Source organism: Helianthus annuus, chromosome 12, assembly GCF_002127325.2.
Source record: "Helianthus annuus cultivar XRQ/B chromosome 12, HanXRQr2.0-SUNRISE, whole genome shotgun sequence".
NCBI classification, from domain to species: Eukaryota; Viridiplantae; Streptophyta; class Magnoliopsida; order Asterales; family Asteraceae; genus Helianthus; species Helianthus annuus.
Window position 1 is genome coordinate 65,344,825 of NC_035444.2, and position 14,324 is coordinate 65,359,148.

Sequence of the window (14,324 nt, forward strand, 5' to 3'; positions counted from 1 at the left end):
GGTGTTCCTTAACTCAAGAACTCTTCCAACTCACTTTCGTGGAATCTCTACGCAAACCGTGAGTATACATGACCCTCTTTTCGTTTCACACTACTGGGTGCAATATATATTACCATATTAAAACTCACACAAACACACATATGAAACTACATTATTCATACAAACAAATCCAATATACATGCTTTATACGTTTATACTTTAAGAATACATACATGCTAGAAGCCATTCTTGCACTATACTTTGTCATTAACTTCATACAAGCCTACCTTAACATGTATAGCGCTATGGGAGTAGTACACCGCCCTTGTTGGGTCTATATTAAGTAATCATACAAACGGTTTTGTCATTGCGACGACAAGATTACGCTAGTGGAATCTTTGGGTTGCAACGCATGTGATGCATGCTAGTTCATGTTATGTTTATGTCTTAGTATATGTTTTTGTAATGTGGATCTCGTTAAATTCTTTTGTACATATGTTAGTATACTAAACTTGTATGCTCACCAATGTTTTTGTGTTGACACATGTTACTTTAATATATATATTCCAGGAGCTTGATGTTGATGCGTTGAAAAGAAATCTAGTGGGATGGACTAGAAACGCACTTAGTTTAAATTTATGTTTTGATGTTTACTTTGTTATGTTCTAAATGTCGCACTTTCCTTTGAAACAATGTATTTCCCTTTTACATGAAATGAAAAAGTGTTAGTTTAAATACTTGTCACAAATAGCCGTTATGAAATCTATTGCAAAAATACAATAAATAAAATTCTTTGTGGTTCGTGTGTTTATTTTGCAAAGATTTAAAGTTGTTTGATTTTCTTTGTTTTTCTCAAATCTTAGACTCTTTCTGTGTATATAGCGAACAAGTATCGATTTGAGAGTTAAGATTTGAGATTCTGTTTTTTTTTCTTTGGTGTTTCGTTTAAATTATGGATTCTTTCTGTTATATGTGAGGATAGAACTGAGAATTAGGATTTAAATAATTTCAATTTGTTTTATTTCTTGTTTTGTTTAAACTCGGGATTTTATCTGTGTATTGAAAGATCAATCTTAGGATTGTAGTTTAAACGTTCTCCTTTGTTTTTTCATGTTCACACGGATGAAATCATAAAACATAGGGGAAATGGATTTTATCACCCTTAACTAATCAATTTTGGCCGCTGGCACTCCCAACGTTCATTTTGGCTCCCACCACTCCCAATTTAACACTTCGTGTGTCCTGCCACCTCGTCGTTAACTAGCCACTAACTTGATTAGTTTTATTATCCTACGTGTCAATTATTATCCCATGTGGCATGATGACGTGACTATTTTAGTTTTTTGATTACCAAACGCTCAAAATTGTTAAATAAAAGATGACAATAAGGTGCCTTGTTTTGGCACATTTGTTCTAAATGAACCTTCCACATATTCATTCACATCGGCAACGGTATATCAACCAAATTACATCAGCAACAGTAACTCGCAGGCACATTCCTCCACCACCGTCTGCCCCCACTACCGCCCACCTCCGGCTTCCAAGATCACACATGACTCTCTCTCTCTCTCTCTCTCTATATATATATATATATTTCGCTTTCTTTCTCTCTTTCTCTCTATGTTCAAATCAGGTTTAAGATGTACAAATTGGGATCGCCGACGAAGTATAAACAAATTTGTGTTTAGGGTGTGCAGATCGGAACCCTAACCCCTTTACATCTTGAACAATCGTCACTTGGGTTTGCATGAAATCTCGAACAACGGCGTGGAACCCTAACCCCTGTACATCTTGAACAACCGTCACTTGGGTTTGCATGAAATCTCGAACAACGGCGTCCCAGGTGTTATCTGTGAAATATGCGGAGGATTGATGACGGATTAGGTGTTATCTGTTGAATTTCGCCGACGGCCGTGGAATGGTGTTACGGAGGTAATGGTGGAGGGTTGTCGCAGATCTGGTGTAGAGAGAGGGGGAGAGTAGAGAGATGGGGATCTGTTATATACAGGGGTTGTAATAGGTGAGTCCACGTAGGCGCGCCAGGTCACATTATTTTGACACGTAGGATTAAAAACAAACAGAGTTAGTGATTATTTAACGAAGGGGTGACACAACAAACTAAATGCTAAGTAGAGGGTGGTGGGAGCCAAAATGAAAGTTGAAAGTGGCAGCGGCCAAAATTGATTAGTTGGGGTTGATAAAATCTATTTCTCCTAAAACATAAAAATCAAACAATAACATATTTGTGAGACGTGTGTTTCATGATGCGGGAATATGACTGATAGTGTGGGGTCCATAGGGTTTGGGCTTAAAATTACCAGATTGCATATCACTGTGAAATGCTAATTGGTTATGACTGAGTTTATAAGTGTCATCTATGACTTAAGTGGATCAGTGTCATCTATGACTTGTATGTTATGTGTTCAAAATTGAAATGTGTTGGAACGTTTAGGATTAATATGATGCTATGTTGTGATCTTTCTCAAAAAAAAAATGTAATTGCTTTATATTTATTTTACCTCGAAAAATTCAAAAGATTTTAAGCTTCTTTTAATATAAACTATTGTAAAATCTAACTATTTATGACCATCTTAAGCCTAGGGTTGTTGTTTATTACCTAAGGCCGGTTCTTATTCTGGTTTCTAGTTCCACTTCCAATGCACCTTTAGTGTTTTTAAATATGGCGTACCGCATCTAACCCATCACACTTTTGGCACCTTAAAGGACATATCGTCATAAGATTTTATAACTAAAATGTAATTGTAATATATACATTTGTGTTTTGTTAGTTGTTGGGTTATATAAGATCTGCTAATGATGAAAGCCAAAACCCAATGGAATCATCTTCCCTACCTGATGGAATAAGTTGAAGTATAATCCTTGGTCCAGAAGTTTCCCCTCTTAAAGGTTTCCCAGAAACACTGCCCAAACTACTGGAACAAAATTGTTGCCTTCAGGAATAGAGAACAGGACCACAAGTCAAAGTGTTAGTCAACAGTCAAGTCAACAAGTCAAATACTAGAAGTTCTGGATTCCTAGAAATGTTGGTTCTCACCATCAGTTTTAAGGAATCTAGTTGTTTTCTCTAACCTTCACTAGAAGCAGTAGTTTAATGTAACAGTGTAACTATCCAGCAGTTCAGTATTACAAACTGCTGGCAGTTACATCATTTAATGAGTTGTTAAGGGTCGCTTTCATCGTGACATCACCAGCAGTTCTCTCATCCTCTATATATACTTCTTAAATGGAACACTAAGAGCCAAAGTGCATAAAAACTTCGTGAGAGAGAGTGCACCTGGTGAAAGGGAGTACACTTTGTACCAGTTGATCGTATTGTAAACATTTTAAATGAAATCATTATGTAATCATTCCTAGATTCAGCTGTGTTATTGATGATGTGTTTGTATTAATTGTTTTTACTTGAAACTTCATATCTATTCAATGTGTTTAATCAAAAATGCACACATCACACTCTTAGATCTAATAGTAGTAAAATTTTAATTGAATATATTAATTTGCAAGAAAAACAAATAAATTGAAAATTCAGGTTGAAGGGGTCGTGTTCAGGTTCATATGTATGACACGATTTCGGATCCAGGTCATGCTCGGGTTTGTAAAATATTTGTGAGTTCAGGTCAGCTTGAACCCTCGGACGCTACTCGTTTAACACCCTTAACATAAAGTATTAAGAGGCCACATTCTCAAATAATAATCTACCTAACCACATTGGAATTTCTAGCCTAGAAAAAATAGGTTGAAAGTTGATTCTTGTAATCACATATTTTGTTGAAAAGAAAATGTGGGATCAAATAACTTATATGGAGGTTGAAAGTGATACTTGTAATCACATATTTTGTTGATTCTTGAAAGTTTACATTATATTGTGTCACTCTGATCACTTTTTTGGTATGAGTGACTTCTTATTTCTATATTCTTTGACTTGGTATGTTGGTATGCTGTTCGTTTTCGAGCTGAATGTCTCTCTGGAAGTAACCTCTCTATCCCTATGGATAGAGGCAGGGTCTGTCTACATCCCACCCTCCTCAGACCCTATAAGTAGCTTTGCTATTTGTGGGATTTAATGGGTATGGTTGTTATTGTTGAAAAGAAAAGGTGGGGTCAAATAACTTGTATGGAATGAATCTATTCCAAATTAGTGATACAAAATTGAAAGTGGTACAAAATTAACCACCCGTTTGTGATTCATAAAACCTAAATAAACATTGTGCTTAGAAAGATTTTCATCGTGGTTTGTGATTCATAAAACCTAAATAAACATTGTGCTTAGAAAGATTTTCATCGTGAGAGGGTAACTTTGAGCATATAATACCTCTAGATTTTTGCAACCAAAAGATAAAACAAAAGTTGGAGCATGTATAACTCAAAGTTACTAAAATCTCTTGAAAACAATCGCAATCAAAAACTCGATCGATTTTATGATATAATTTTTAATGAGAAATAGTGAAGTGTGAAAATCATTTGTGTTTGAAAATGGAGTTAGAAAGAGTCGACAATTGTAGCTTTTCCTTTTTGCACCTTCAGTCATAATAAATGATTCTGTAATTACAAAATGTGAACTTTGCCCTGAATTTGCCACTAAGGTTTCAGCTCCACACACACACATATTATTATCTTGCCTTGGTGGTTTGTGGCAAGCACTATAGTTAAATTGGTTTAACCCATATAAAACTATGAAATATACAAGTTCTTTTCAACCATTTATGGCCATTAAATTTGTTTACAACTTTATAATAACCCCCCACCCCATTTACAACCAGTTTATAATTTTGTTACAACTCGTATATAATCTATCATCTTGTTGTGAATTGATCAACTCATTTGAACTGTTCAAGCGAACGGGGTTATATGAACCGTGTTTTGACTGACTATTCAACTCATTTTAAGTGAAAGAAATACGTAGGTCGTGTTTGGATTATTACCTCATTTTAAGTATGCCCGGATTAGAGTTTTCCTTGGCATAAATAAATACATGAATATTTGGGTTGATCAATTTAACATAAATAAATAGGCCATGTTCGGATAACCTTGTTTCAAGGTCCACAAGAAACCATCCAGACTAGGGGTGTACAAATCGGTTTTTTTCATCAAAGGTCCAAACCGGTTTTTTTCCTAACCGGTTACGGTTTCAAACCAGTTTGTAAAACCAGAAACCCAAACTGATGCAAACCGGTTCAGTTTGGTTTAAACCGGTTAAAAAACCGGCCAAAAATCTGCAAAAACGCAGCTGCAGCCTGCCGTGCTGAAAAACGCTGCAGTTTTTCAAGGTTTTTATTCTGAAAAAACATGTAACGAAAACTACAGGTTTTTTCAGCGAAAAACGTAAGAAAAAACTACAGGTTTTTTCAACAAAAAACGTCAAAAAAAGGCAACGTTCTGCAGCGTTATTCAGCACTGCAGGCTGCAGCGTTTCTGCAGGTTTTTTGGACCGGTTTTTCAGCAAAAAAAAAAAAAAAAAAACAAAACAAAAAAAGTGCAGGTTTTTTTCAGCAAAAAAGGCTAAAAAAGTGCCGGTTTTTCAGCAAAAATTTCAGCATAAAAACCTAAAAAAACTGCAGCGTTTTTCAGCACTGCAGGCTGCAGCGTTTCAGCCGGTTTCTTTGATGAAAAAAAAAAAAAAAAACGGTTCACCTAAAAAAAGTGCCGGTTTGGACCTTTGATGAAAAAAAACGGTTCAGTTAAAAACCGGACCGGTTTTTTTTAAAAAAAAAAACAATTTGTACACCTCTAATCCGTACGGTAGGCCAGAAACCACTGATTCGATATTTTCAAACACCAAATCGATATAAGACGATCATTTAACTTTTTAAAACAATCCACAAACCAAACTGCCCCTAGAATTACTTTCAAGACACTCTTCTATCAAGACAATCATTCAACTTTTGCAAAGACATTGTTGATCCTCCCTGCATCGTTCTGGACTCCATCGTGTGATGGTCCGCTCATCAACACTAAACCTGTCTAAACAAGAAGGTGAAGAACAAGAACCAATCCCATTTTCACCATTTCTGTTTACATGAAGAATCAACAATGTCTTTGCGACACTACCACAAAGCCTAAGTGTGCACTGAAAATCCGACCAAACCCTCAACCGATTATTCGCATTCCCATCAGAGAACACCAGCACACCGTATTCAGAATGAACAAGTGAAGGATGATGACGATACGCGACAAAGTCAACACCGTACTGACACCCAGACCTCACGACCCAATTCTTGACCCGTAGATGAGAATAAGCCTTGAAACTGTTAATGAAATATGGCTGTTTGGAAACCATATACTCCCATAACTCGTCATTTGATTTTAGAATATGATCACCGTCTACTATCTTCATACATGATAGAGAAAAGCATAGATAAAAGGCTTCCTCTAAAGTAAACTGAAACCACTGTTTATGTTTGTCAACTGTGATAATCGGTCGACCGAAACAGGTTTGGTTTAAAAGCTCGGTTTGTTGAGGATTAGTTGCAAGAAGAACGCTGCAGCCTGAGAGTATTCCTTGAGAATTGGATTTGAGTAGAGACGATTGAAGATCTGAAATGGAGTTCGAAATGGGATTTGCAAGTGCTTTCGCTTCCGACCCTTTCCCTTTCCATCGTGGCCCCATTACAACCTTCACAAATGAGAAAATGAGAACCATTAAAATTTTATTTTGTTTATTTTTATAAATTTTCATTCTTTTAGTTTAAAGATAAAAAAATTATAAATAATAACAATTTAGTTAAATAACTTATTAAATTATATATAATAAATTGTTTGTTAATATAAGTAATTTGTATATTTACATGTATGAATAATAAGCTAAATTGTTTTAGTTTAAATATAAAACAATATAAATAATAACCATTTAGTTAAATAACTTATTAAATTATATATAATAAATTGTTTGTTAATATAAGTAATTTGTATATTTACATGTACGAATAATAAACTAAATTGTTTGTGTTATAAAAGGTAAATGTAAAAATTTGGTGATGATATGGAAAACGTAAGGACATTTGGTTTATATATTACACAGCATTCCTCATGTTAGTATATTATTTCATAAACAACTGAATCAATAAATCAAATGAAAGAAATGCCGTTGTTCATGACTAATAGGGTTCCGCTCACAAAACTTGTGGTAATTGTACATGGAAGTTTTAGAGATGAGGTATTTTTCTTTGAATTTTGTTATACAAAAACCAGAACACACACAAATTTTACTACAAAAAGTTATACACCCTCCATGCCAATATAAATGGTTTTTTTGTCCACTGTAAAACGTTAAAAAATATGTGTTCATGAAAATTATATAGCATTTGTTTCCTCTTTAATCTGGTAGAATGCAGAAAGAGTTGAAAATTTGCATTTGTTTAATAAGCACCACAACTTCACATCATAGTTATTAAAGGTGCTAGGCGCACTCAAGGCGCTTAGGCCTCGCCTAGGGCCTAGGCGCAAAGCGCAAAAAAAGCAAGGGCCTGAGAAAATATAAGCGCACTATGAAAAAATATTAAAAATATATATTATATATTCGAAAAATAATACTATTCTTCAAATAAAATAAACAAACGCTTTTATATAACATTTAATGTGATCAATTTAGTGCCAAAAGTTCTAAAATTAGTACCAAAAGTTCTAAAATATTAGCGTATTAGTGTAGAAAGTTAATTTTCCTTAGATATAAGTAGAAATCTGGCTGGAATCTTGCCGGACTTTAAAGAATTTGGCCAGAATCTAGGAATCTGCGCTTGAACCATCACCTGAAGGATTAAAGCGCAATTGGCTCGACTTAAAGCGCAATTGTCTCGCCTCACCTGGAAAATGGGCCTAGGCGCAAGAGACGATGGCTTTTAACAACCATGCTTCACATCTCCGCATACTTCACTTTGGTACAAGTTATGATCTTTTTGTTGATTTCGTTTATAATACCTTCAAAACTTTTGAGGTTCTGCACAAGATATAGTTTACCTCTTGTACCCTCAACCATCCACACACACACACCACAAAGAAATAATTATGCACAGGCAAGTAGAAAACATATAATAATAGCGTACTGAATAGCATGATTAGAGTACCTGTGATCGCTGTATGTTGATAGGGGAACGAAAGCTATTAGTGTTTGATGACATATGTAGACCAGCATTGACATTTTCTTCATGAGAAGCCGAGCCTGATGCTGCGCTAACAGGACTTGAATTTGAAGGTTCAGGTTTTGGAGTTTTTCCGATGGGAGAAACAGTTTCTTGATCGGTGATTTTAACACCCATTGCTTCTTGCTTCTCAACACTTGTTTCAACTTTTCTTATGTTAACACTTTCTCCTGAGGGCTTTGGAGAACTATGATTTGTACCATGAGAGATGCCATTAGACTTCATGTTTGTTAACAACATTTGGTTTCTTATAAACACAAACACTCACAATATCCCTGCAAGAAATAACGTGCTAGAATTTATTATTATTCTATGACAAAATTGTGCTTTATAGGTAGATAACACAAAAAAAGTACTTTGTTTTATAAAGCAGAAGAAAATATCATATACACTTGCAGCCTGAAGTGTTTGCAAGATACAATAGAATTACGTAGATGGGAAAACCCAAATCAATCCACCTGAAACCCACCTAAAACCTATACCATTAAGTTACTTACGAGAGTTCCTAGACTAAGTTAAGTGACCTACTTTAAGTCATAATACCTACATATATACAACAAAGTTTTCAAAATACCAAACTATAGCTACCATCAACGAAATCAATCGCCAACGATCTCGTTACCCATTGTTCCCCACTGTGTATATCCAGTCAACTGTCAAGTTATTCAGACATCGGAAAACCAAATGGAGGTAGAACACCAGCCATCCGTCTTCACCAAAAAACCTAAACTCGGCTAGATACAGACTTGCAGTAATAAGTTTGATCTAAACAGAATGTACAAGAGCATAAACAGAATGAGCAAGAGCATAAATTACATATCACACTTACAATCGACTGTTCACGGTGGGTGTTCGACGGTGTGGTGGTCGTGCAGGTTTGCTAGTGAAGTGGCAGTCCTGGTGGTGCTCGCCAGAGTACGTGATCAGAGGATGGTGGGGGTGGCAGGTGATTGACGGGCCGGGGGTTAAGGATGGTGGGTTTGGGGGGAAATTTTGATGTTTATGAGGTGAAATGTTGGGGCTTTTGAAGATAGGGTTTTAGTAGGAGGGAAAAGACAATAATGCCCCTATGGGCAATACAAAGATACCAGTCAATGTGACGGTCAACTAACAGAGGGTTGTAAAGTGTAGCGCTTTTCAAACGTTGAGTATGTAGATGGCAAAAGTTCCTTAGGGGCGTTTAAAGTGTAAATGGCCCCTTACAACAGGGTTGTAAATTAAGGTTACCTTTTTTTGTGGTATAAAAAAGTAACACTTTATGCCATTTCCTCCAACTCTGTCAGCATCTCTTCCCCATATCACTCTCCCTCTTGCACTGAACACCACCTCCTGCGACAACCACACAATGTCGTCGGCCGCTCCAACCTTCGCCTGCACTGAACGCCACCAACTCCTCCAACAACCATCATCCCTCCCCGTTCACGTTCACATTCGTCATGACGTTCAATCAGCCCACCCACTCCGTCTTTTTCCTTCTGCCAAACCACCACCTCCCTCCATCATCACCCATCTGCCTCTAATCCACTTTGACCGTAACCCCTCACCTACCCATTCTGATCTACCTCTCTCATCACCCATCCACCTCCAACCCACCCAGATCATATTCTTTCAATTGAAACAGTGATGGATACATAAGCGGTCACAAGTAAACTTCGATTTTACTTGATCTTTGATTAGTGTGGTTTACTTAAAAAATGAAATTGAACATGATACAAGTTGATTTTGAACATTTGTACTCGATATTAAGGGCACCGGTATCCTAACCCAACTCGTATTGCACTTGAAGGTGGTTGTGAAGTTCTTGAACAACATGAACTTCGAATTCCACTTTGATTGAGGAAGGGAAGACATGATCCAGTAGCTATGATCGACGAGGGGTAGATGCTTTTGTATGATTTGATATCTAATTACGTTAAAACTAACATCTGATCACCAATAGTTTTGACGCCTAATTATGCTAACGATTTAGGTTAATTTGTAAATGGTTTGGACTATCATATTTATTTTGGAGTAAAATGCCCGGATAGTCCCTGTGGTTTGGTGAAATTTCATCTTTAGTCCCCCCAACTTTTCAAAATTACATGTATGCTCCCTGTGGTTTGACGACTTGTTAATCGGACAGTCCCTAACATGGATGGAGGTTAGTTTTAGTGTTAAGTGGATATGAAATTACAAAAACACCCTTACTATTAAAAATAAAACATAAAACACCAAAGGACAAAATTTAAACTCAAATGGGCCCCACCTAAAAGATAAAAATAAATTAATTAAAAATAAACCTTGTAGGCGCCACTCCCACCCTCACCTCTTTTTCTACCCTAAGACTATGGGTTATGGGGCGGGGGTTGGTTGAAAACGCCCAAGCCACCACCCCGTATGGGCTTGGGTTTGGGCGTGGGCGTGGCCCAAGGGGCAGGAGTTTAAAGTCGGGCGTGGGGCAGGCTAGCGATCCTATGTGGCCGGCTCCTATTCGCTTGTTTACTAGGTCATAGCGGGGCATTTTAAAATTCAAAATCTAACCGTTTGGCCAAGCCAAGTGTCACACCCCAACCGATGGCGGAATCATCGGGGAGCGGCACTGAGCGAAACAGATTGTCCAGAAGTTTCCATAACAACTAAAATTACCAATTATTTAACGCATCATGTCCCATACCATGACATAAAAAGTAATTCAATTATTACAGACAAAATCCAGTCAAATTGTTCTGTTCCGACAACTCAGAATTCAAATACAGACAATTGTTTATTGGTTTCTAGACCTTTCCTAGCCTCGATTTCACAGCAAGCAAAGCATTCAAACATTCTAGGCACCTGTCAGATGCGTTAAAGTAAAAGTCAATACACATAATGTAAAGGTGAACATACAAGTTTAATAGATATAATAGAGTTCGAAATCGTTACGCATAACCAGCACGTACACAATGTAAAATGAGGCATGTTAGTTATCGACATGAACCTATCGATACCAATGACTGCGGGTTGACTGCCCAAGGCATTTCGTAATACACACTCACCACTGTGAGCCATGTAACAAATTGTCCTTAACAACCCCTGAGTGAACAAGTGTTGAGTCCAAACAAATAGTACTATCGTTGCTAAGGCAGGTAGACAGCATCCAAAGTGTAAACATAACAAACAAGCATTCATTAAGTCATGTATAACATGCGGTAACGGTTAGCGTTTAAAGTATTGCGTAGTGTGTTCGATGTGATTTGAATATTGGTAACGTATGTAACACCCAAAAGTGCGAAAGCAAAAAGGGTTCGAGTATACTCATGGTGGATTGAAGGGAGCGCTTAGAGTGAGATTAGCCTGATCAGAACGATAGGATAACGATAAGCGATGCGTAAATGGGGTGAAGTGTCAAGGATCGGACGGTACTCCGATCGGATGGCAATCCGATCGGGTAGCCGGTCGATCGGGTGACAATCCGCTCGGATGGTCATCCGATCGGGTGACATTTCGAGTGGATTGTTTCTTCTTTTGGGAATGATGTGTTTGCGTATGATGGCTTGACTTTTGAAGTTTTTGTTGTAGCATTTTGAAAACATAGAAGTATCTCTACCTTTCAAGTCGATCGATCGGGCGACAATCCGATTGGTTGGACACTTTAGTGAGAACAAGTTCACAGCAATTTTTCACTCGATCGGATTGTAGTCCAATCGGGTGGCAATCCGTTAGTATTGAACATGTTGAAAATTGTTTAAGTGTTGAGGTCTAAACATCACATAGTCGAGTGGCAATCCGATCGGGTGACACTCCGATCGGACAACAATTCGTTCAATGTTCATACCTTAAATGATTGAAATAAAAGTTAAGTGTGGGACCCAAGGTGCAAGCCGGTCGGGTGGCAACCCGATCAGGTGACAATCCGATCGAACAGCAGTCCGATCAGGCGACACTCCGTTCTGGTCGACCTGATCGTCTTCTTCCTTACTTGTTTCAATGGTTTGTCGTTTTATCGAGATAATTTGATAACGTGCTGAACAACAGAAACCTCGTCCATACTTGGTAATTTGATCGGACAGGAACCACCCAAATCCGACCCGTTAACTGTTCGGGACAGTGTTTCATGTTTAACCCGAAATCGGTAATATCATGGATAGAATCCAGATCTTGAACCAACACTTCGACAAGAAAGAGTAGAAGATCAGAACAAGCTCCGGGTTCTATCGGTTTTGAGTGCATTGAGTGTAAAAGAGTTGAAAGAAAGTTGAAAAACCATCCTTCAATCCTTTTCACCTTGAATATGTTCAGATCTATGAAAGATCTTTGTTTATTTGTGGGGAAATCATTCAGATCCAAGTTGTTCTTAGTGGATTGAAGCCAAAACATGAAGTTCATAAGAACTGCATGATGACATCATCCTAGAACACCTCAAATCTAGTGATTTCTCGGTTAAAAGTTAAGATTTAAAAGATAGAAAGGTGTAGGAGTGCGTGTAGATTAAGAAAGTACAAGATTTAGGACGAGATCTTACCGGAATCGCGAGAAATCGAAGAAAAGGTGAGGTTGGAGCGCCTGGTCGGACAAGAGAGCAAAAGAGATAAGTTTGTGATGTTGACAGGGGTATTTATAGGATTTCCATAAAAGGAAAGGGGAAAAAGGAGTTGGTCAATCGAGTTGGCAGCCTGGTCGAGTGGCATCTCAATCGAGCGGCACCTCGATCGGGTGGCAGCCCGATTGGGTGGCAGCTCGGTCGGCTGACCACTCGATCCGAGTGCACGGTGCGACGATTTTTGCAGTTTCGATTCGCGTGACGAGCGTTGCGATGCGATGGAGTTTCCTACTTAAATTACTTTTTAATCCCAACTACTATATCTAACATACAATCATCCTAAATAACTTGCGTTTAGCATTTGCGATTCGATTGCGATAGCGTTTCGATTGCGTTTCGATTAATCATCACAACATAACATAAATAAACAAGCACAAGTAACACATAAGAGGCACACACACACGTAAAACAATAACCAGAACACTTAATTCGAGTTGCGAGTGCGATTGCGATAAAACAGCGATAAAATATGCGGTAAACATCGATAAATAACGAATAATCCTCGATTATTAATAAATACTCCACATAATACAACTAACGTAAACAATTAATTAGACTAACTACAAGTCAAAGAAGTCAAAATAGGAATTGAGCAAGGAGTGACAGATCGCAATTAGCAATCTTTTCTTCCTTTGATTTTAATCTTGACTTTGACTTTGACTTTCGAAACACGGGGTGTTGCAACCTCCCCTTGTTTAGGGAATTTCATCACGAAATTAGGCTTCGGCCGTAAAAAACAACTGTGTCACACCCCTAATTTCCACGTGTCACCGGTGGGCCCAGTGGGGGAGTATCGTGACGTAGTTGATATCATCATAGTCAAACAACACAAATTATAATGCACAACGGAAGCAATAAAATAGATTTATTTCAACCATATAAAATGTAATATCCAGTATCACATAGTAGCTGAAATAGATCCACAGGCGGATCAACATAAAAAGGAAAATTGTTCAACAGATGAATGGCATCCCAAGCTTGCGAGACTCTAACGATGCTAAGGAGTAACTAGCCTATTACGTGTAGAACCTGCACTTAATCTTTTTGGGGAAAAATACGTCAGTTTACACTGGTAAATACAATTTAACTGACTCATTTTGAAAATGTTGTAAAAATTGATTTAAATGCACATGGCACAAAACTTTTTATAACTTGGGATAATTAATTAAACCTAAACTTGTAAAAGAATTACATGTTTGTTATGCGTTCAGTCGCCCGGTTCATGCCGGGTTTAAGGTTAATAGACACACCACATAGTATAAATCCGCGACGGGAAACCAACGGTTATACCTTAAATAATATGGACACATTGTCGGGTGTACGCCTACACCCGCGTGTCAAGGTCGTGGCCATTTCGTGAATGATGCCAAGGATATCCGGGACATGGTCATTAAACTCCCAAAGGCGTAAAACAAACAAAACCAATTTTTAAACGGGTCACAATGATAATACCCAACTACTAATGAGTTAGGGTCAACTGCCCGACCAAGCGGTATTTTATATACCGTACCCCAAGCCCGTATAAGGGAAAATAAGTTAAAAGTATTTACCTGAGCAAGTATAAAACCACAATAAGCAAATGCAAGTGTCTTTTACTGGTCTCCTATTCTGGAACGAAGGTTTATAATAACCTA

The 14,324-nt window shown here is 37.6% G+C and overlaps 1 protein-coding gene across 3 annotated transcripts; it reads right to left on the reverse strand.

The window, feature by feature from the left end:
• Window positions 1-5,762: 5,762 nt before the first annotated feature.
• LOC110895201 (tRNA-splicing endonuclease subunit Sen2-1) lies at window positions 5,763-9,141 on the reverse strand. Of its 3 annotated transcripts, none has more exons than XM_022142480.2 (3): window positions 8,962-9,141; window positions 8,058-8,407; window positions 5,763-6,610 (listed from the first exon to the last, which is right to left on the reverse strand). In XM_022142480.2, the coding sequence occupies exons 2-3, from the start codon at window positions 8,370-8,372 to the stop codon at window positions 5,873-5,875; spliced, it is 1,053 nt and encodes a 350-aa protein (XP_021998172.1). In that variant the 5' UTR covers window positions 8,373-8,407; window positions 8,962-9,141; the 3' UTR covers window positions 5,763-5,872. The 3 variants fall into 3 exon arrangements, with proteins under 3 accessions (XP_021998172.1, XP_035836984.1, XP_021998173.1); XM_035981091.1 differs by having other exon boundaries at window positions 8,058-8,424; window positions 8,962-9,129; XM_022142481.2 differs by lacking the exon at window positions 8,962-9,141 and adding an exon at window positions 7,743-7,960 and having other exon boundaries at window positions 8,058-8,183.
• Between the last annotated feature and the right edge of the window lie 5,183 nt (window positions 9,142-14,324).

Bases quoted from the DNA above. Each gene is read 5' to 3' on its own strand.
- LOC110895201 (XM_022142480.2), bottom strand. From the start codon at position 8,372: ATGTTGTTAACAAACATGAAGTCTAATGGCATCTCTCATGGTACAAAT. The intron at 6,611-8,057 runs GTACTCTAATCA...TCATTTGTGAAG, and splicing joins TCAACATACAGCGATCACAG to GTTGTAATGGGGCCACGATG.